The sequence below is a fragment of the Rhinolophus ferrumequinum genome, chromosome 2 (genome assembly GCF_004115265.2).
Source record: "Rhinolophus ferrumequinum isolate MPI-CBG mRhiFer1 chromosome 2, mRhiFer1_v1.p, whole genome shotgun sequence".
Classification (NCBI taxonomy): Eukaryota; Metazoa; Chordata; class Mammalia; order Chiroptera; family Rhinolophidae; genus Rhinolophus; species Rhinolophus ferrumequinum.
This window is the reverse complement of record NC_046285.1, coordinates 29,861,652-29,886,081: the sequence shown is the minus strand read 5'-3', so window position 1 is coordinate 29,886,081 and position 24,430 is coordinate 29,861,652. Positions and strand designations below refer to the sequence as shown.

Sequence of the window (24,430 nt, the reverse complement as noted above, 5' to 3'; positions counted from 1 at the left end):
ACTAGCTAGGTATTGTATTTCCTGAAATAATCCAATTTCCTTATTTTCTGTATTTTTCATCTCTTTATGTTCTAGTGCTTATAAAATTTCCTTAACTTGATCTTCCAAGCCTTCTATTTAAAGTTTGATTTGTTCTATACTTATTTTAAACTTTATTGTCCTCTATGTAATTTTAAAATAGCATCCTGTGCTTATTTCTTATGTAAAAATCAGTATTTTCTCTGAGACATTACTCTTCGACCTACAATGTCATAAATCTGTTGATAAAATGTGCTTCTTGGGAAAAAATTTGCCACTTCAAATATTTTGTTTATATAAGGTTTAATCAGCCAAAAATGTGTGCCCTTTAGTTCCCATATTGTTAAACTTAGTTTAAAATTATTTTTTCAAGTATCACACAATGTTGTCAAAAAATAGAAAAGTTGCTTATGAATTTGTGGCCACACTACAGATAGAGCTGAAGTGTAAATAACTGCGAAATAAAAAGACATGGAGATTCCAGCAATTGGGTTTGGCCAAAGCACAGGGCTTTTTGCAATGGCCTGGAATGTGGAATACACTGCCCACTTGACTCAAAGTCCAGATGCCTGATTTCTTTTTTCCACTTTCAGTTCATCATACTGGTTTGTTTTTTGTTTTAAGGTCATCAGGCTTCTAAGCCAAGAATTTCATCTCAAGAAAGTATTCCATGCCAAAACACCCTATGCGCAATTTATTTAAATAAGTGACACGGGTGGTTTTATATCAGCATTATCTTAGTGCAAATGATAATGGCACCTTATAGCAGTTGATTAGTTTACAAAATGCTTTGATGTGCAGTCTCCTGCTAAAAATTTTGGGAGTTTCAACCCTCATTTCACAAAGTTTGTAAAAGCAGACAATAGTTAAGAGCCTCATTGTTCTTAACTGAAAAATAGGATAATACCGATCTCTCAGGGTTTGTATATTACTTTATGTGTGTAGAATGATTAATGTGTAAGCACTTAATAAGTGGTTGCCATTGCTGTAATGCTAGAATCTCTCTTATATGGAATCTAGCAGTGTTTTAATGCAACGTCTCTATGGTCAAAAATCTTATTCCTTGAGCCCTAGAGTTGTTATTTTTCACTTGTATCCTCTACCAAACTGAGAGTTGTCATCCTTCTGTTTTTTACTTAATTATAACATACCTTTCTCTTTTGTGTGTTCTGTATTCTTATTCAATTACAAACTTCTCAAAAATGGAAATTATCTCCTAATAGGCTTGTACAAATTTGAGACTCACAATACTGTCAGCTGACTCAAGCTGATTTTACATTCAAAATATTTTCCTGCTAAGCCTGCTGCTAAAAGGAAGTCTTAGTTTTAGGCAAATGGCAGTTTTACTGTTTGAATTTTTTAAAAGGATTTGCTCTGCTTAAGTAGTCTGTGAATGAAATCTGTCAAATATGGTATAGCAATTTAATGAATAATTCTTAAGGATAGAATCAAACATACTTACAACTTCAAGGGATCTTGTGTTTCGTTTTTTAAGGTAAAGGGTTAAGGGCTTGGCCCAGTGAATCTGGTTTATAGAGGGAGAGCAAGTCTGCCTTTGTGCCCGTGCTCTTCGTGAGGGGACAGTACCATGCCCCCTATTCTGGAGATGACATGGCTGTTTGTGATCCACAGAAGACCCGAGTTCCAGGAGATACAACCAGGAAGTCCTTGCAAAGAAAATATTTTCATGTGCATCTGTTTCTACAGTCTAGTACTCCTATGTCAGTGGACACAGGATTCACCTCAGGAATTTGTTATAAATTCCTACCTGAACCCCCTCAAAAAACTGATTCAGTAGCTAGGATGGAGCAAGAAATCTGCATTAAACATCTTTCCCCACTGTCACTCTATGATGCAGCTCCAACGTAGGTAATTCAAACCCCACAGTGAGGAGCACTGCCTAAGTCTAAGGATCTCCCCAGGGTTGGGATAATAAGGAATAAAAAGAAATCTTCCACTTCTTTGCCCCAAGAAGTAGCTGAAACATCTGAAGAAAACGGAGGGTCCTTGTTGCTGAAATTATCCTGGGTCTACCACATACCTCTTTCTTGTATGTCTGTTACCAACTTGTCCAGTTATTTCTAACTTGAAATTTTTAAAAAGACAGCTACCTTTTTTTATTAACTTAACCCTCTTCTTCTTATACAAAACACTAGACAAGCTGTCCGGAAAATAAAATTGAGTACTTCTTTCCCTCATGCTTCTGGAACATATGTTCATTCACTGCCATCATGATTTCAAAACAGAATCAGGAAGGATGTTAGTATAACTAGGGAATGTTGTTTCCTATCCTTGAAGAATATATTACAATTTTATTTTAATTTTCCCCCTACACAGCTATGAATTCCAGGTGAAACCCAAAAACCCACTTGGAGAAGGCCCAGCCAGCAACACAGTGGCATTCAGTACTGAATCAGGTAATCGCATCAAAAGCAATTCCCAACAAGGATGTAAAGACCACAATGTTTTACATAGGGAGCTTGTCTGAAACCAGCTGACCAGTGTAGTTTCCTGAATTTCAAAAAATCGCCTATGGGGAAAAGCAAACTGATGAAGGTACCCTTAAGGAAACAGCACTTGTTTTTCCTCCTTTATTTTGACGTCAGAAAAAAAAGTTAGGCATATCAGTTTAAAAAGGAAAAGAAGTGTGTAATCAATCTATACTCAAAAATGTAGTGAATGAATGCTCCCCTGTATGCCAGCATCAATGCCTAGAATCAAAATATTAGACACGCTGAGCCACATCTGGAAAGAGAATTCATTTGAGTTATTTTATGATAAGCAGCTGTGAAATTCTCTGATTTTGACCTTCGAAGCTCCAATTACCCTAACAAGATACATCTGTACTCACAGCACCATTTGTATAATTTTTACACCAATTGCAGTTCATGGCATCTTGGTGATTTTATCATCAATTGTTATTGTATGAAACTAAAATGAAGCTTTTAAAATGGAAGTGAAAGCTAGAACAGCAATGAAGACTTCCAACTATTCAAATCACAAATAAACGACACACCTGAGTATCTGGCAGAGGAACTTCTCCAATCGAGAACAATTTCCAAAACAACACACATTTTCAAATTCACTCTAGCGAGTGTCCCATTTTACAAGTAAAATTTCTTAACTGCAATACCCACCTTCTTCGCTGTGCCACTGGAGGCTAATCATGTCTGATTCTGTGTTTGCTGTTTCTCCTCAGCGGATCCAAGAGTGAGCGAGCCAGTTTCTGGTAAGTACCTGTCTCGATGTGAACAAAACCACATGCCTTTCTAAACTGATTCAACTATACAGACAGGCAGAATTTTTAGTCGTAATTTCACTTTACTCTGTTTGGTCTTCTTAGAATATCAATCAGGTATGAATGCTTACTCAAAACATTTGGTAACATTGAAAGCCTATGATGTTTTGGGAACAAGTTGCATTATTTTAAAACTTGCTTTCACTGTGTATCAAATTTTCTGTTTAATAATTGTCAAGTTATTAACACCCTCATTTCCACTTACTATAAGTCACATTAAAGCAGCCATTTAAATTTTATGGCTGAAAAAACAAAACAACAAACCTGAATTTACTTAGGATGATGTCTCTAACACCGCTGAGAGTATTCAACACCTAAAAATACTCCTCGAAGATTTACATCACTATTAACAGGAACTTAATCGGGGTTTGTGTGTAAACGCCTACATTTTGGGCTCCAATATTTAGCAATGGAGGAAAGCCAGCAAGTTGACAGTGAATTTTGCAAACTGCTTTTTAAAAAAGCTTTTAGGACAGCTCTTCAGTCTCCAAAGTCAGATACCCAACTCAAACTATGTTTTCCTTATGCAGGAGGAAGAGATGCCATCTGGACTGAAAGACCCTTTGATTCAGACTCTTACTCAGAATGTAAGGGCAAACAGTATGTCAAAAGGACGTGGTATAAAAAGTTTGTAGGGGTGCAGCTATGCAACTCTCTCAGATACAAGATTTACCTGAGCGACTCCCTCACAGGTAAGCAGGGCTACCAGCTGTTTTGGACCCTGTCCTTCTGGGATGCTTTGCAGCATTCTGTAATTTGGCCTATTCTTTGGACAGTTCCAGACACTAAGGTGTGATGTAAATACAAGTTTTCTTTTTGAGCAAGATGTTATTGAACTACTTAAAGCTAGTAAACAAGGATTTGAGACATGCTGTTTGGAGGTAGATAATGAAAATGCAATTTCTAACAGTGCCATCATGGCAAACTTGAATGTAAAGACTAGCCACATTCCAGCTCAATTTTGTTACAGCCAACCAAGGATAAAAAGCCTACTGATAATAAAGAATGTACCTAACAATAATCACAGAAGGAATGTGACACAATTAAAATTTTAGGTCTGCCAGAGATAAGATTAAAACATCTGGGCGGAAAGGCTATAACCCCTGGCTCCAGACTCAGTGGGTTATCACTTTCTCTTCTACAGACAGTAAAAATTTTAAACAAATAAATAAAGCTGGCCTCAACATAGAAAGGTAAACATTTGTTCAGTCATTCAACAAATAGTACCTGCTTTGTTCAGACACTGTCCTAGGTGCTGGGGACAAAGCAGCAAACAAGACATACCCCTGCCTTCTTGTAGCTTACAATCTAGTAAAAAGAGACAGACAATAAATATGTCAGTAAGAATTTCATGTAGTGCTTTGAAGAAAACATAAGGAGTGGGAGAAAGCAGCTGAATGGAAGCTCCCTTAGTTAGAATGTGTAGAAAAAGCCTCTCTGAAAAGGTAAGACTTGTGCAAATTAGAAAACTATTGAGAAAGCAGCAACCAAGCAAAGATCTAGGGAGAAAGCTAGAGACAGAGGGACGAGAAATCCACCGGTGTGGCTGAGGCCCAGCGAGGGAGAGACCAGCAGGTAGGCGGGCGTGTAGTCACGTGGAGCTTTGAGACCAGGTGAAGACTGGGCTTTGTTGGGGTACAATAGGAGATTGCTGGAGAGATCCATGGGGGGAGTGACATTATCTGAATTACATTTTTAAAAGATGCAGGCGATGGGGAGGGGGTGGGGATGGGGGGAGAGCAGAGAGGAAGGGTGAAAGCAGGGATGCCCACTGGGCGACTATGCCAGAGTTCAGTCAAGAGACACTGGTGGCTTGAACTAGGGTGAAAGGGAAGAAAAAGTATAAGAACAGGAAAGACTGATTATTTGAAACAATTTGAGTATTTTAGAATTGTCCCATATCAAAGAAAATAACACTTTATAATCCTTTTAATTTTGGGTTCTTCAGGAAAATTTTATAACATAGGCGATCAAAGAGGCCATGGAGAAGACCACTGCCAGTTCGTGGACTCATTTTTAGATGGACGCACAGGACAGCAGCTGACTTCTGACCAGTTACCCACCAAAGACGGTATGTTTTCTGAGCTTCCTCATAAGCAAGAGGGTTTCATAAATTAACCCAAAAAGAATTCAAGCTGAGGAAAGCAATCACTTTCAAAATAATTCTGTGCCACTACTGTTCTAATTATCTGGCAAAAAAAAAAAAAAAAATTCATATAAGACTTCAATATGAAGATTTTAATAAAAGTTTCTTAACTTTCCTCCCAGTCCCTAAGAGTCGGTCCCTTAAAGCCAAGGAAACCTACACACAGGCATATATAAAAATGCATTGTTTCAAGAAAACCTGAATTTGCAAAAATAGCTATAAAAAAGCAGTTTCCTAAACATAAATCATTCATATATTACCTTTATGGTTTTTTGTCAAAATTGAGCATAAAGGCATTTTTTTATTCCCTTAAAAAATTTAAGAAAACTTTATTACCACAAATGGAAAAACAGTATTATTTGCCTTAACTATATAAATACAATTAAAATAGAACAATTCTGCTAAGAAATGAATAACCACTGTAATGCTGAAGACACATTAGTACTAAGCTGCTTAATGAGGATTGAAAAGATGAAAATTAATTTAATTCTTGTCCAGGCAGGGCAGGAGAGGGTAAATTAAAAGTCCATATAGTTGGGAATCACCAAGAGTTTCATTAAATACTTTAAATTACTTGACTAGTCTTTTTAGCAACACATTTTGTTCACTGGCACTTAAAAATACCAACCATAGTAAAAGATGAGTGAGTCAGATCTGTGAACCCATGAATACAGGAAGTTGAAACTGCTGTCTGATCGGAATGGACATAAGGCATACTGGAAATTGTGTATTTCTATAATGTCTTATACTCACAGAAATTTTTAATCATTCGGTGTAGGATCCTTGAAGGAAGATTTCACCTAAGTTTAATTCCTAGATATTTAGTAATCTCTTAGAACTACCCTTCTTTTGTTTCTTAACGTTGTAGTAAATACAGCATCATTCCTCAGGTCAGTTCTTCATAGATCTCCACTAGTCTGTGAAATGCAGAAGGTACCCTTTCACATGACAGAGAATACTGGGCGTGGCCGATGACACAAAAAACAAAACCCCCCTGACTCCTACCCCTTTCCAGCTTTGTTTCCCAGACACTACCAACCATTCCATCGTAACTTTTGGGAGATGACAAGGAATTTCCAGGTACCCCTGGAAATTCAGGAAAGACCAGGACCTCTGTTGCTATCCATTTTCTAAAATACTTTGCTTCACCTAGACTAACTTCCAGCCATTCAATGACACTTCAAACAATGAGTGCTAAGGGCAAGTATTATAACGTAGCAGCTGTTAAAATTAAATTATTTTACCTCTTAGGCTATTTCAGAGCAGTTCGCCAAGAACCTGTCCAATTTGGAGAAATAGGTGGTCATACCCAAATCAGTTATGTTCAGTGGTATGAATGTGGGACCACGATTCCTGGAAAATGGTAGATGCTGCAGTCGTGTTCATGAGTGTCTTCTGTTTCATCATGGCAAGAAATAATCGGAAACACTATGGTATTTGTCATTCATTTGAAGCTGTTCTGTTTACTATGTATAAAAGTTTAAAATCTAATTGATAGCAATATTAGATGTTTATTAGAAAAATTGCTGAGAATATTTATCAGGTTTTACAAAGTCATTTTAGGAAAGCAAGATATAAGAGTAACATTTTTTGGGGAAGCTGGCTCCCTATTCATCGTGTTTTAAGAGATCATTTGTATATTATTTATCACACTGTTGTAATGATGTTTTGAGATACTTTTATAACAAAATTAACATCAAAAACTAATATACTTTTAAAAAATATTTACTTTTATTAATGTGTATTCTTCCTACTGGTGAGTTAATTCCATAAATCTCTACTTGGTTTAACTTATTAGATCAAATTATCTTCAGCATATATAGCTGAGGGGGAAAAAAGGTCCTAGTATTCATGTTTATTTTTTAACAACAGCTGAACAGCTTTTCTGAATCATGTAAATATACATTTCCTTTCTGCAAATTATTAAAAAGATTTTGTTTGAATCAGTAAATTTCATTTCAGCTAAAAAATGCAATTCAGAATGATATATTGTTTCAAAATACTGTTCTTTTCCTACCCATATATATGTTATGTCTGAATATACTGTCATAGTATCCCTTCAAGCAACTGTCTTCATATTGTTTTTAATGTAATTCTTATCAAACTACATGCAGAGACTGAATGTGAAGTCTGAGCACACACACACACACACACACAAAAAAAAAAAACACATGATGAGATCGCTATCATTTTATACTTAAGACTTCTAGGAATGAATGTATCAGAGGATATTTTCATAATTCTAACTCAACCTGTACTGAAAATCAAATTTATTTTTATTTAAAAAGGTATTTTTTTCATTTGGAATGGGAGGTGGGAATGCTGCATCATTACCCTCATTCTGAAAGGACCCTGTGCTTACCTTTCAACATGCTTCAATTTTATCAATGCTACATTTTGTATTTTTCAAACAAGTAGAAACTCTGCAATAAAGAGATGTTTTTTTAAGGCTGAGTTTTTTATTTCTGAAAGGTTCATCTCTATAAGGAAAATCTTATTCAGGATCTACCAAAGCCCTCTTAAATTTTTTAATACTATATCTGTTGTGTTTATATATAATGCTAATCTATCTTCCTGTAACATCTATTTTAAAGTTTCATTGTTTTAAGTCCATAATTGTTAAATGCATTTCTTCCAAGTTGGGACAAAAACCAAATAGCACTGTGTTTCTCTGAATAGAAAACTAAGTTAAACCATCTATACTTCATTTTCAGACCAAACATCAATAAGGATTTTTTTTTGCTTTTTTTCCTCATGTGGTATACATACACACATATGTACGTGTGTGTACATACATATGCATGTGTGTGTATATATATATACACACATACCCAAATCAATTATATATATGTGAATATATGTGTGTGTGTGTGTGTGTGTGTGTGTGTGTGTATATATATATATATATATATATATACACACGTGATTAAATTATAAGACCACTAATGGATTCAATCACCTTTATTAACCTATCAATGTTACATTTTATACATAATATCTAGTTATCTTCTCAAAGGGATCTACTTTTAGTACATCATGTTAATAGTAAAAAGCCAAGTAAGACAGCTAAATTTCAACCTAGCATTTTAATATTCTTGGGACAAGGCAGGCTGGAAAGTCAATTACATTACACACATGTAAGTAGTGTTCCAAAATTACTAGGAAGCTGCTATACTTTTCAGCAGGGGAGGAAAAGACTTTCATCTTGGTCTTGGTGTTCTAGCAAATTATACTTTTAATTAACAGCCAATGATATCATAAAAAAAATGCTCTGCTTTTCAAATTTCTGAACTTCAAATACAAATTAAAATAAGATAGTAGTATTGGAGTTTTTTGGGAGGCAGATAGCTAGCAGCTACATTAGTGAGTGTAGCTGAGCCTCTTTATCGATAACCAGGCCCAGGCTGGGTATAGCCCTGCCCAAAGGGAGGCCGGTTACGTGCATACGGGTTGGGCCCACTTGGAGGGGTCATGGTACTTCCAGGAGGTGAAGTGAAACCTGGTCTTGGCTGATAGGCCCCAGGTTGGCTTGGAGCCATTCCAGGTTGTGAGGCAGGGGCCACAGTATAATTAGCAGGCTGAGAAGTTGGGGTAGCATAAGTATGTGGCGGATAAGTGCTCGCCTGGTACTGCTGTGGCGGTTGAGCGGGCAGTTGTTGAGGCTGACCAGAAAAGCCAGGCGCTGGTGCCTGGGAAGCTGGCTGCTGGCCATATCCCTGGAACTGCTGAGGTTGCTGGGGTCCAGTCTGCTGACTATAGCCTGCTGAAAAGGTAACATAAATAAGATACGTATGTTATTTTTCTGTTGGTGAAAAATCTTCCAAAGAATCAGTCTTTACTGTTATGGATCAAAAATTATGAGAAATTTAACAAACTTCTAAGTATTTATGTAACAAGTAGAGTAGACTCATTTCATCATATAATATTGTATCAAAAATTTTCTAAAACTTTTTTAAACTCTCTCATCTTAAATTGAACTACTATACATATATTTATTTCATTACAACTGATTCCAGACTACATAATCCCTGAGAGCAAATTCCTGTTCTAGCATAATTCCTAGTATATAGTAGATGCTCAAATGATAAAGGCTGGAGTTAATGCAAAAACTAGTCATTAACCTGGTTTTAAGGGAAGAGCTATTTAACAATAGTACCAAATAATAACACACTGTAGAGAATGAATATTTTAAAATTTAACAGTGATGCTACAAATACATCTTATTGTGCTATTGAGATGCTTTAAAGGTTTAGTCACTCTATAAAAATAAAAACTAAGCCATATAAGAGTAAACATTGAGTACCCATTTTCACAACCCTTAAAACCTTTCTTTTAGATTTGGTATCTGATGTTTTTGCAACTCAAAATTTTGATTCAACAGTAACAACATAACATACAAAAAGCATACCATATTGCCCCACAAAATCAACATCTATATTCATTATTTACTAAGGATGTACATTTTTTTAAAAGAAAAAGTCGGCTTCACTAAAAACTTTTATGTCTACCATGAAACACACCTGCAGCTACTTGCAATGAAAACTCTCCATTGACTGGAATCCTGTCAGCATTAAATACCAGATACATAAGAAAATTATTAAAATATGTACAACCCTGCATTTAAAAAAAAAAAAGGATTGAATGAAGTTGAGTATATTCTGAACTCACCTTGAACCTGGGTTCAAAATTTACTCATGAAAGAAACCTTTTTGACATAGTCCATGAATAAAACTGGAAAAGGTCAGAGGAAAACTGGCAAACCAACAGTGTCAAAAATGGTCCAAAATTACCACCACCACTTTGGGTCTCCAAGCAGAGTATTTAGTTGACTATTCCCGTATCTCTCAATCAAATTCAAGTTAAAAGAACTGGTGGGGTCAGAAATACAAAGATAATATGAAAAGAACTAAACTTTACTCAGAGTGGAGACCCTCACTAAAATCATTAAGAGCAAGCTTAATTTTTAATAAGCAAATCAAATGTCTAATGCATTTTACTTATGGTAGCACCTGAATACTGAACTAAAGTCAATTCATGATCAAGTGTTGAATGTCATATAATTTCTCCTATCTTCTACATGAAGTTCTTTAACTTAATTTTTTCACTGTAAGTTTTTGGAGCAACAGGACTCAGCTTTTACACTGAAAATGTCTATTCAACTTATGACTGTGAGCAAAAACAAACAAACAAACAAACAAACACTGCCTTTTCATCCTGGCAACTGAAATCTCAACTGGCTTTTTAACTGAGTGGAAACAACCAGATCCTTAAGTATTTCTCAAAAGAGGGACTTACCCCTAAGAGCCTAAGAGGTCGTTTCATTAGCAACCTATTAGAGTCTTTGACCATAATGTGGCAATACTTCTATTATGTTTAGTCTCCCCACCACCATACTCTCCTTTGAAAAATGAGTAACTTTGGTAAATACCAGAAATTTTAAGAAATAGAAATTGTGGTTTTTTGAATAAATGAATAGTATAGGACAAGGGATCATAAGGTCCACAAAAACCTAAAATATATACTGTCTAAGCTTTTAAAAGGCTAGAAAAGTCTGCCAACCCCTGATTTAGGTTGGAAAATGCAGAATAATATAGGGAAGTAGTAACTGCAATGTCAAGTACAGTGGGTTTTGATCTAACAACCCCACCGAAGGGCTGCGTGTCCTTCAATGCATCACAACCTCTTTGAACCGTAGTTGCCTCGTTTAGAAAATGAGTGGGTGGGACAAGATCAGTGGTCCCCAACATTGACAGCACTTTAGAATCACCTGCAATGCTTTTAAAATATCAAAACCAGAGTCCTACCCCTGACCAAATGAAAACAAAATCCTTGGGAGTAGGGCCCAGGCACCTTTATTCTGAAACACAGTGAGCTCCTGGATTAGATGACTCTTCCACTCTGGTATCTCTTATTTCTACAAATTACTTAATTTATAACATTTTGATTTTACTTTAAAGGACTGCATCCTAAAAATAACCTTTCCTCTAATAAAATTCCAAGCTTGAATTCATTCCACCTATTTTATGTAATTAAAAATTAGCAGCTACAGGTTAAATCACAGCAAATACAGTCCATGTATGTTAAAATATGTCAAACTCTAATTAATGATAAAATTTTATGGTCTAGTTCAGAGACACACAAAAAGTTTTTTCCTATAAAGGGCCAGATAGCAAATATTCTAGATTTTGTGGGCCACACGGTCTCAGCTGCAACTACTCAACTCTGCCATTGTAATCCCAAAGCAGCTATAGACAGCACAAAAATGAATAGGTGTATATGTGTTCCAATAAAGCTTTATTCACAAAAATAGCGACAAGCCTGATTTGGCCTGTGGGCTATAGTTTGCCGACTCCTGTTCTAGTTTATACTACAAAACTCCATAAATAGAATTTAGGCAAGAATCAACTTAGGTAAACTATTTTTACAGTTGAAATCTGATACTTAAATCTTTCATTGTAAAATAAGAGTCGAACACAAACTCGCTAACAAATGTAAAAATTACCTGAATTATAATCATTATGTTCAAAGCTACACTAAAGAGATTTTTCATACTTAAATATGGATAATATTCAATGAACAGAAGATAAAACAAAATACCCAGGATGCCTATTTAAAACAACTATACTTCTTAGTTGCCTGAATTACATTTTATACAATTCCATTTCTTTGGCCTGTTTTTGGTATTCCTACAGACCTTTGCGAGATTTTAAAAACCTAAGTAGCTTAATTTGGTTCTTATTTAGTAAGATCACCTTTCCATGTATGAGGGAACTATTAATATTTTTTAGGTAGTAAGAGTACACTGGGGTTATGTGTCACATATAATGGGGCAAAAAAATCTCGCATTTTTGCAGTTCTAAGTCACTGAGGAGGTAAGCTGATCACATCAGTAGGAGATAGCTTTGTATTAAAAACTGCTTAAATTAAAAATTTTTTTATACTACAAGTTATTACAGAATCATCTACTATGATTACAAATTTCACTTGCCCACTGGAAAACTGAAAAGTTGATTTACAACAAAGTATTTATGCAAAATATTTGAAAATAAATACAACAAATGTTATTTCCCCAGTATATAAATACTACCTGCTATGACAATGTAATCAAGGAATTAAGAGGAAAGGATTAAGGTTTAATGAATACAGCAACAGCTCCCCACCACAAGCCAGCTCCGTCAGGACACCTGCTCACCTGAATACTGAATACCATACTGCTGCGGCTGCTGGGCTCCGTAACCAGCCTGTTGCGGGTACTGCTGGTACATCTGACCTAAAAAGGACAAGAAAAAGAGGCAGGTTTAACTGGGCAGAAAAAAATACTTCTACATTTTTTAAGGCACATGTAATTCTCTCCCCATCGAAACACATAAACACGTGGAGTTAAAATACACAAGAACGTGCCTGTTCCCTTCTGAATGTCTCTGAAGAAAAGAAGAGCAAACAATTTAACAAGAGTGGCTGCTCTGCTGTGGATTAACTGCAGAGAACCCTATCGGCAGCAAATCACACTAATGGTCTTTTCATAAATTCCAGAAAAACAAATGTTTTCAAATCCAACTGCCAACGGATCTGTACTGCGAATGTTTAGTAACAATCAAGTGAGTCAAAAATCAATAAATAAAAATCTGAGGAAAGGGGCACATACCATTAATAGCTCCCAAATCTTTCCCAAAACACTGTTATTTGTCATCTAACAGTTTGAACCTTTTTTGGTGCCCTATGAATAGACTCTTTGGTAGCAAGGACCTACAAGATTTTCATTCTAGACTTCTAAGATACCTTTGGCAAGTGACAACAGTTTGCATTTCTGTCATCTGAAAATCCTAGCCAGTCATGTAGCATCTGTTAAAGCTTAAAGGGTTCCTCACTGTACTTTTTAATAATGGTAGACCTGTTTGACATTAGGGAGGTGTACTTGGAAACAAGAGTACTATTGGGGTCAGCAGACCACAGTTCCTATAGAGAAACCTCTCCGGCACCATTATTACCTGTGATTTCCAAACGAGTATTTATTGGTTCATGTCTTCATCATCTCCACTACTTTACAGTTGTCCTAATGGTGGATTTAGCTAGATCTAATGCCGAGAGTAGCAATAAAACCTGCATTTTGTTATCTAGCTAGTATTTAAATCTTTAAAATAATTATATGCTGACTAATTCTTTCAAAAATATTCAAACCATCTGTTAATCAAGAGACTGGGTAAACAGCACACTTTTGGCAGAAAGAGACAACTACTGAAAAAAAGTCAGTGCCTTATGCAGTGCCACTCAAACTGCGGTGCAGCTGGCGGCTAGCACTCACCGGCTGAGACCAAGGCATAGACCCCAATCCACTGGGCTGGTAGCACTGAGATATGCCTGTCCTTACAGCCAGCTTACTTCCTAGCAAGCAGCTGCATGTTTTTTATGATAGAAATACAATCTGCTTTACTATTTTTAAGCTATTAATGCTCTTCCCAAATATAACAAAAAACTGACAAAAGTTTCTTAAATGCTTTCTTATTGGTTCATGACTTAGAGACAGCACAAAAGGTAGTGCAGAAGTTAACCACCTGAGAAGATACCAACGTAATCCTGGATTGTATAACTAAATTTTCGAACAGAAGTGACCAGAATCTGGTACAGAAATATAATCGAGGGGGAGAAATATGTATAGCGTATTACAATGGGTTCTAATTCTTAGAAATTAGAACTAACTCTACAATACAAAAATGAGTGAAGAATAGGCAATACATACATGGGGGGAAATTTAACCTTATTAGCAATCCCTAGTTCGGATACAGAAATATTAAGCAACTTGCCTGGGATCAATACATCACAGCCAATTAAGAACCATCACTGGAACCCAGGCATAATTCCAGAGCTTTAGTTTAAAAGGAGTTTTGCACATGTTGTCTCATTTAATATATTAATTTAGTATCATCAGAAAGGCTGAGATTAAGGCTCCAAGTAGTAGACTGTTGCCATCAATGATTCTAAGGAATTCCCACATCAAAAAAGCATAATTGTTTCCTTCAATAAAAACTGAAAGGGTACAAATAAAAGCAAGCATGCACTCTATTTTTTTCCTATTCTACTAAAAACCCATTATGAAAATACCACCCTTGGGGTTGTAAGTTTCAGAGGTTTATTCCTATCTCTACAAAGTATTCCTTTTGCTTATTTTAAACACACTTCATTCAAGTCCAAAACGGGACTTCCTATCACAGTATTCTGAAATGTAACTAAGAAGTCTGTGTTTAGTTGTAAAAAAGGAGTAACTTCACATACTTGCAAGGAGAGAGCTACAGGACCTATTGATTAAGTGAAAAAGCAAGGTGCAAACAGTTTAGAGTAAGCTATGTTTTGAGCAAAAAAATATGTATAAGCTGTTTTGTATAATTTCAGAAAGAATCAATGGTAGAATAAAATAAAATAAAAACTATTACCTAAGGAGAGAAAGGGAATAGCAGGAAGCAAAGCGTAATGGTGAGACTTCTGCGACTGTACTTTGTTACAGAGTGCTAGCCAGTCTCCATGGCGACCCCGCTCATATATAGCATATGGCAACGGGTTGGTATACTTTACAATCTTAGAAATTAGAAAGATTAACACAATAATACACAAATTATCAAAGAATGAAAAAACACGTAAGTATTCATTCCCTTATGTAGTCACACTGAATGGGGCTGACCTGTACACCGATGGAATATTGCAGAAATGATAATGACATTTCTGAGGACAGGTCATAAAAGACACCCATCTTCTACCTTACTCTCTTGCTCACTCACTGTGGTGAAAGCTGCTGTCAAGAGGTCAACCAAATAGCTTATGAGAGAGGTGATGAGGGGCTGAAGCCTCCTGCCAACACCCATGCGGGAGTCATCTTAGACGGGAGTCATCTTAGACGTGGACGCTCCAGCTCGGGTTACGCTTCACATGACTGCAGCCTCATGAAACACCCTGAGCCACCCAGCTACGCCACTCCCAGATCCCTAACTCTGAAACTGCATGAGATATTATAATAATAAATGTTCTAAACATCTATGTTTTGGCATAAATCGTTACTTGTTACAGATAAATAATATATATAGTTTTGATTTTGGAAACATGTAAAGGTGACAAATACTGGGGAAAAAAAGACACATAATCAAATGGAAAATGTGAACCTTGTTAGACTCTTGATTTGAACAAGATGCCAACAGTAATAAGATAATTAGGAGACAATTAGGCAAATTCAAATAGAGACTACAGTTGATCCTCGAAGAACACAGGGTGGTGGTGCCTTTCCCCCACACAGTTAAAAATCCACATGTAACCTGTGACTCCCCAGAAACTTCAGTTGTCCCTCAAAATCTACACAGGGGTTGGTTCCAAGACCCTTGCAGATACCAAACTCTGTGAATGTTCAAGTCCCTTATATAAAATGGTGTAAAACAATGCATACAGTCAGTCCCTGGCTTCTGAGAATTTACAGTGTAGATGGAAAATACTGTTTTCGATCTGTAGTTGGCTGAATCCACAGATACGAAACCTGGGGATACAAAGAGCAGGCTATTTATTGAAAAAAATCTGCGTATAGGTGAACCCACACAGTTCATATCCGTGCTGTTCAAAGGTCAACTATACTAATAGTATGTGTTGACATTAAGAATCACTTAACTTTGTGGTTAGGTGTAATACTGTCATGGTAGTTATGTTACAAAGAAAAGGTTATCATTTTGACATGCATACTGAAATAGCTGAGTGAAATGATGTGCAGGATTTGATTTAAAACACTCCAGCAAATTTTAAATAAAAGTGTTTGTAGGGGGGAGATAAATATATTCTATCTCTACTTTTGTATATTTCAAAATTTACATAATAAAAGCTATTTTAAAAGTCTACTCAGTTTGTCATTATAGTGACATATGATTTTACAGATTTTAATTACATCCTTTACATCTTTTTGGATTGTCAAATAGCAAACCTCCTGGTCTTTGGTGCTCTTTTCTGTATCCTCACCACTTACTTATATATTTTCAGACAACTACTCAACTGTATATAGTTTTCTAATAACAGAGGCAACTGATTTATCTAAAAAATGATAATATTGTCCATTTTCTTTCTTTTTTGATGTTCAACATTTTGTTGATTCTTTTAACTGAACAACATATTAAGACTAAAATCCTTGGGAAAGAAAATTACAATTCCAAGGTCCCTTTTATGGAATTTAAGTAACAACTCAAAATTACTTATTTTATCATAGATTATTTCATATTCTGAGACTGCTATGTTTATCAATTATTAGTAATGGATTTTTATGTTGATTATTCTGCTCAAATTATAACCAGCAATGATCTAACTGGCAATGTTAGGGACACTATACATCAAAAAGAATTCATTAAAGTAGCCTATAATTCATCTTGGGAATCTATAAATGATATATTAATCTAGAATTGTGCTATCCAATACAATTGGCACTAGCCACATATGGCTACTGAGCGCCTGAAATGTGGCTAGTCTTAACTATGACATGCTGTTTGTGTTTTGAAATGATTCAAACCGATGTCATACCCAATTTCCAATGTGTAATACAAAAAAAAAAAAGAATGTAAAACATTAATAACTTTTAAATGATTACATGTTGATATACTAGATATACTGGATTTAATAAAATGTGCAATAAAATTAATTGTACCTTTTTTAAAACTTTTTTTAATGTGACTAATAGAAAATTTTAAATTACATGTGGTTTCCATTGCATTTACTTTGGATAGCACTAATTTAGAGATTCACCTCCAGAATGCTAATCTACTCACTGATGACACATATTAACAACTGTACAACTTTTTATATTGTATATTTTAATGTAAACTAAAAAAGTAACAGCTTTAGCAAGGCATATAATTAATGCCATCCTAAAAGAATTCAACGCATATCAAACGGTGTTAATCTGATGCCTCTGGAAAAGGAAACTGGTTGCTGAAGGTCAGAGGTGGGAGAGAGAATTGCTGATTTTTCACTGTATGTCCTTTTATATTTTTAAATTTTTTACCTATTTGAAAATAAATTTTCAATTAAAACAAACCTGACAGAATAATATGAGATACTGCTTGTATCTTAAATCCTATTCCTGTATCAGTGAACAGCAAACATTATTTGGTACAATTATCCTTCCGACTGACATTCTACAACAGTATATACACTGTTTAAAATGGGATGTCTTTTTTAAAAAACAAATGTTAGTTCGCCTGATACAGCCATTAAACTCCCATCATATCCAAACTCTGCTTTTGCTTCCCTGTTTTAGCCCACATCTGCTTCATTTCTAGTTTGGGTAGTTGTTTCAGTTTGGGTAGTTGTATCTTAGTGCAAAGGGAAGACTGTGACTAAAGTTGGTTGAGAATGGCTTAAGCAGTAAGAAATTCTTCCCAAACCACTCATTCATCAGCAAAATGCCACCAACTAGTCCCTATGCCTGGCATTCATCCAAGGGAAAACCAGAAAGTATCGCCACATTGTGGTTAGGACTCTATGACAATAGGACTCAGTTCATTTTAAACTATAGTTTTTCTTTTTTAATGTGATTGATAAACTAGTCACTTGCTTCTGGTGTTGAGAATACATGATACCACCACCTGACCTCTTTATATTATACAAACAGTAAGAGCACCACCTGGTGTTTGTTTTAAAGTGAAATATGTAGTTTTAAAGGCCCTAACTAACATGTATTGGGCAATTCACAGAAACATTTTAATATCTGGAAGGAACCCTAGATATCAGTAACTACAGTAGCTCCCACCCACTTATATCTTTGGGGAATATGTTCCAAGACCTCCAGTGGATGGCTAAAACCACAGATGTACTGAACTCTACACACACACACACACACACACACACACACACACACACACACAGTTTTTTCCCTACACATACATACCTATGATATAGTTTAAATTATAAATTAGGCACAGTAAGAGATTAACAACAATAACTAATAATAAAATAGAACAATTATAAGGATATACTGTAATAAAAGTTATGTGAATGGCTTTGGGGCCATTATTAAGTAAAATAAGGTTTACTTGAACACAAGCACTGTGATATCATGGCAGTGGGTCTGATAAACAAGATGGCTACTACTAAGTGACTAACATGCAGCGAGTGTATACAGTGTGGGGATGTAGACAAAAGCACAGCTGACATCCTAGGTGGGATGGCTTGAGATTTCATCATGCTACTCAGAACAGCATGCAATTTAAAAATTATGAATTATTTATGGAATTTTCCATTTAATATTTTTAGACCACAGTTGACCGCGGGTAACTGAAACTGCAGAAAGCAAAACTGGGGAAAAAGGGGGACTGCTATACTTAGCCATATTCTGCAGAGTTCCAAGGGTTTCAGTGAGGCACCTTCGTGTCTGTTATCCTGAGCTCGTGTCCCCTCAATACCCTTCAACCATGGCAATGACTCCTTTATCATAATATTTTAAACACTGAGCTTTCAAGTTGTGTTTCATTCAGGACTAAAGACATTCTTTTAAAACCACTGGTTCAATCCAATTTTCACAACTGACAATGAGAAAACTTCAAAACCCAAAGAGATTAAATTGCTCATCCAAGGACGCATCATTAGAGACAAAAAGTCTGATTTAAAATATGTTGCTTTTTTCCACAAGACATACTGCTAACTGCACAAAAATATAAAGGGATATTTATCTTTCCAAAAACTACACTTAACTAAAGTTATGCTATACCTCTATTTTAAAAATCTTTTTAAATTACAAAAATAACACAGTTGTAAGAGGGAGACAGAGAAGGAAAGAAAATGGCACCTAAAGTGTCACCTCAATGGGTCACCTTTGACCACATGGTCACCACCGAGTAACGGGTATGAATCCTTCCTGATCTTTCACCTTGTATTTATGTTCATATAAACACTTTTTGGAGTTTTTGTTTTCAATAATCGGAAGCATACCTGAAATATTATTCTATTTGGTTTTCTCAATGCCAAAACACACCGTATCAGTAAATCAAAATTTTTCCCAAATCTGCTCATAGAATGAATGCATATGTAAGCTGTTAGCCGTTACCAACAACACTGCTACAAACATTTCTGCACATGTCCCATTCTGCACATGTGCACTAAGCTCTATTTTACCTTCACTCTGACCTGCTTGTGTCTGAGCTCCTGTATATGGTGGCTGTTGTGGCTGAACTCCTGGCTGGTGAGCTGCAGAGGAGGAGGAAGCAATGCTGTCGGGTGTTCCTGAACGGTCTTCTGCAGGCGCACTGGGGGGCCCTGTGTGGTCATAAAAAGTCAGTTCAGTTTCTAATACAAGACCTTTCCTCAGCAAGCTCAATTAACAGGTTTGGTTAAAACAGACTAAAAATAACAGCACTATAGAATAAGCATAAACACAAATGAAGCCTTTTACATTTAATGTATATAATTTATTTTTCTCTTTGCTCCAGTCTCTTAGAATCCAAAGCTACAACTGGACATCCTTCCCTATAAAGGGTAGAGCGCTATATTCCTGAGTCGGAACCTCCCTATGCAAAAAACCAAAACCCATCTCCGCAAAACCAGTATCCTCTACCTTATGCGATCTATTTCGTACAGCAACCAAAAGTATCATTTCATTCTTTAATGCGTCTCCACTGCCCATTAAAGTTCAATATTCTAGTTTCATATTCAAGAATCCAAACATTTCTCACAACTCCTCTTCTCACATGCCCTGTTCAGCTAATCTATTCTCTATTCCCACAGTATGTCGAATATTTTTTCTGCCTCAATTTATCACTGTTCACTCCACTGTACCACTTTCACATATCTAAATATAACATTCTTTAAAACACAATTATAACTCCATACTTCTTAAGCCTTTTTTCACCCACGAATACTTTCTTCCACTTGTGAACTTCTGTATACTTTTATTATGACCCTTATCAACTTCTTCCTTGCATTTCTGAGCCGCTTCCATCTTCCCATTTAGTCTACAAGCTCTTTGGCCAGGTTCCTCTGGGATTCTTTTCACCTGCCTCACAAGGTCTAGTAATTCTTAAATATGGAGCCACTTAAATTCTTCCAAAATCATGAACAAAGAAGTAAATGGAGAGAATTCCCTGAAGTTCCAATACTGCGGCAGTCAAAAAAGACATTCTGAAGACAACTGTCAATATATTTATTCCTTTAAGTCCTTTTTGTTTGGGCAAGATAGAATGGTTAAAAGCAAAGTTTTGGAGCCAAACTGCCTAGGATTGAATCCCAGTGCTGCCACTTAGTAGGTGTGAACTCTGGGCATGTTACTTAATCTCCTTCTGTACCTCAGTTTCCTCATCTGTACAAAATAAATACTAATTCCTACTTCCTAAGGTTACTGTAAGGTTTATCCAATTAACATGATATCATCAATAGATCAATGTGATGTTTTATGGATAGTCCGAGTGGTCCAGGTATTGTTGGACCATATTATAACTGCAGGGGGAAACGTTAACTATTTATGAGTTAACGAGCACTTATAGCAAGTGTTTATAAAAATGGCTTATATAGCCAAAGCTTACGAAAGTGATTACCACTTAAAAGCTCCACGTAAGTACTTGCTATTACCAGCAGACTAATTTCCCTGAGGGCAAACATCTGTCCCCAGCACTAGGCACCCAGTTGGCAACTGACAACGCAGGTACTGAGGAAAAGCTAAACCAGGATAACAGCAATGGCAACACAGAGCAAAGCGTGATTACCAGAGTAACAGGCATTATTGCTCCTGTGTACCACCATGTCACTGATACTTACATATGTGTAGGTCAACTCATACACACATCCCTCCTACAAAAGACACTGATTTTCCCCTGCATGTAACCTATTAGTTAATGTAGCGAATCCTATCTTTGTAATACTCATCCCTCCTTCCCATATCTACATTCATTACTGTAGCCGAGTTTTCCACATCACACCTAAATAACTACAAGGTATCCTGGCATCTCCTATGTGTACAGGTTTTCTTCAAGTCAACATACAAAGCTATCAGAAAAATGTCTTCAAATAATGTGAATTGTATTAATCATGTAATTCAGGTCTGGCATATACTGTATTCTAATCAAAAATTTTAAGCCTGATCCCATATACAACTATTTACTTCTCTATCTGGCGTTTCTTGAAGTCTTAAGTATTAAGCTGTAATATTAAGTCATATTTCAGTTGCTCTAAAAATGTGTTTTTCAGATGTATCACTTGTCTGATGTCTTCTTTTGCCAAGAACACATGTCATATACAAATATGTGTCTCTTCAGAATTTCACACAATTCTCTTTAGTGAAAAATCCCATAAAACTAAGAAAACGGACAGAATCCTGTATTTCCAGTTACTGATAATGGCAAAGTAAACTGGTCAGGTAAACCCTCCCACAGGTAACAACTAAAAACCTGAACAAAATAGAATAACCATTTGAAATCACTGGAAGTCAACCAAACATCGGCAGGAATCAGAAGAGTTTACCCCAATGGAATCAAAACGGGTAGGAATTCTAAGTCCTGACTTCTGCAGCTCCAACTACAATGCTAACTTCATGGCTGGGCAAGCAGCTGGAAATTAGAGGGGGAAATTTCTGAAGAGAGCCACCAAAGGATAAGATATAAAATCTGAGTATAAGCTCAGCCCCAAGTCCCCAGCTGACCATGGAGTTACCGTTATTTCCCCAAAAATAAGACTGGATCTCATAGTCATTTTTGCTCCAAAAGACACATTAGGGCTTATTTTCAGGGGATGTCTTATTTTTTCATGTACAACAATCTACATTTATTCATGTACAAAAATCTACATTTATTCAAATACAGTCACGTCATCTTCTGAAACATCGTCATAACTCTCCAAACCCCGAATTCTGGCTTGAATTTCTTGCGACTCCATTTCTTGTAAAACCACTGGCCCCAATCTCTCACGTCCAGCAACAGAGCTCTCCTTAAATGAGCACTTCTTGTCCATGTAGCCTGCTCATAGTGCATTGGCAACACAGCTGTCAGTTATTTTATCCCATGAACTCTTCACCCAAGTCACGACCTCTTGCAGGCTAGGCTTCACAGAGTTTCCACGCTGACTTCTCTCCATTCTATTTTCAATGTAATCATTGATTTCCATGCGCAAATGGTCCTTGAATGACTTGTTTATTGCAATATCAAGAGACTGGAGATAGGCAGTCATTCCTGCGGGAATCATGGTCTATTCTTCTCTTTGCAAGGAAGTTCTTCATGTCTTTAGCACGGTGAGAGCTGGCTGAATCCCAGACTAGCAGACCTCTTTGGCCACCTCACAAAACAAGTGGCAGTATTAAATCAACCTACTTCCTTATAACTGCTTGTGTGCACCAGGCTTTTTCAGTTTCAAGAATATAAATGCCTGAAATACGGTCAACCTTATCTTTCTTGCCCTTACTGATGATTAGAGGTGGGGCTTTCTTTCCATCCAGACAAATTGCCAAAATACAGGTAACTCATGCACTTTCGTATCCAGTAGAGGGAATATAGATGGACGAACACTCCTCTGATCAGACAGAGATCCTTGTCCCATAAACACTGCAGTTTCATCCATAGCAATCATATTGGAGAGTTGGTATTTAGAAAAGTCAACACCACCAACAAAGAACTTGAACGCAAGTGCACGTTTAATAACTTTAATATCTTCTAGCTTGAGCAGTGTTGTCCATCTTAGAGACAGTTCACATCGCTAAAGGAAGCCATCCAGACAGTGTTGCGATGCTTTGAATTCTTCTGGGGATATTTCTAACTGTGGTGCCATTGCAAGGGCAAATGCTTGAATATCAGCCCTGTGCACAACCAAAGCCTTTGCTCTCCTGTGAGCAATCTATTCACAGATGATGTCTTCCAACTCAGGAAATAATGGTTGCTGACCTGATCCACACTTGTGCTTCTTAGCATTTCTCTCGTCTACCTGTTGACTGAGGCTATCATACTCTGCTCGCCATTTTCAGACCATTCAGAGATCCAACTTCTTCTCTTTGCAAAAAGCCATTCAATTCTTGCCCCGGGAGTCCTCCACGATTCCTTTCTTACACTCAGTAGAATAGCTTTCTTTTTGCATTCATCTTGTCTGGGGGTCAAAATGTTATTCCCTTTAAATCTACCATTAAATCAAGTGTTAACTGAAGACTTACAAGACAGGAGTGTCAACAAAATTGATGATAGTTAAGAATGATGGTCCACACAAAAGCAATGAAAAATTGCAGGCACCAAAATTCAGAAAATGTTTCTTTATTTCATATGAGTGCATTAAGCATGTCCATTACAACACACAACGTATTGAATTATGAAGATTCATATTAGACATAACCATGTCCATTCGTTATCAAGTGCACACGTGATTCCTGCGTTGTGTCTGTACTCCGATTGGTCATTCGGCAGTAAGTCTTGAGTTCATCTGTTTACATAGGCGTTTACCTCTCGTCCAAAGGCGCCTGCTTGGATATTTACAGATACTAATTATCATTTAAGTATTAATGTCAATAATATTACTTATTTATATTTAATTATATATTATTTTATAATTCAATACGTCCATCATCGTGTGTTGCAACAGACATACTAAATGCGTCAGTCTGACCAATGATCTTAATGGGCTTATTTTTGGCAAAGGGCTTACACTATGAGCATCCTGAAAAATCATGATAGGGCTTATTTTCCGGTTAGGTCTTATTTTCGGGGAAATACGGTAGAACCGGGGAGGGGAACACCCAAGAGGGCTCAGAGCTAAAAAGAACTTAGCAGAGATATCAGCTGCTATACTCCACAGGAAGAATGAGTACCGTATTTTGCCATGTATGTGTACTTTTTGCCCAAATTTGTGAGGGAAAAATAAGAATGCACATTATACATGGGTAGTACTAATTCCGTATCTATATAAATGTTTTTAATTCTTTTATTTATGCTTATGAGTTAAAAGTGTAACTCTAGAAATCAATAACAATATCCACATGTAAAATATTAATAATA

At 36.3% G+C, this 24,430-nt stretch overlaps 2 protein-coding genes across 55 annotated transcripts in view; one reads left to right on the top strand and one right to left on the bottom strand.

Annotated features, from left to right (window-relative positions):
• The window catches only part of ABI3BP (ABI family member 3 binding protein), a 248,933-nt gene extending 241,023 nt beyond the window's left edge, over positions 1-7,910 (top strand). For all 50 annotated transcript variants that reach the window (XM_033130366.1, XM_033130223.1, XM_033130130.1 and 47 more), the window contains 5 exons: positions 2,356-2,435; positions 3,218-3,247; positions 3,847-4,008; positions 5,265-5,387; positions 6,714-7,910. In XM_033130366.1, coding sequence (XP_032986257.1) covers positions 2,356-2,435; positions 3,218-3,247; positions 3,847-4,008; positions 5,265-5,387; positions 6,714-6,829 — 511 coding nt within the window. In that variant the 3' untranslated portion in view covers positions 6,830-7,910. The remainder of the gene's footprint in view (positions 1-2,355; positions 2,436-3,217; positions 3,248-3,846; positions 4,009-5,264; positions 5,388-6,713) is intronic.
• A 498-nt stretch (positions 7,911-8,408) lies between these two features.
• The window catches only part of TFG (trafficking from ER to golgi regulator), a 35,696-nt gene continuing 19,674 nt past the window's right edge, over positions 8,409-24,430 (bottom strand). The window contains exons 6-8 of one of the 5 annotated variants that reach the window (XM_033131605.1): positions 19,587-19,727; positions 12,655-12,732; positions 8,409-9,222 (exon numbers count right to left, since the gene is read on the bottom strand). In XM_033131605.1, coding sequence (XP_032987496.1) covers positions 8,846-9,222; positions 12,655-12,732; positions 19,587-19,727 — 596 coding nt within the window. In that variant the 3' untranslated portion in view covers positions 8,409-8,845. Of the gene's footprint in view, positions 9,226-12,654; positions 12,733-19,586; positions 19,728-24,430 lie in introns of all 5 variants that reach the window. The other 4 variants (XM_033131623.1, XM_033131595.1, XM_033131632.1 and 1 more) reach the window with 4 other exon arrangements.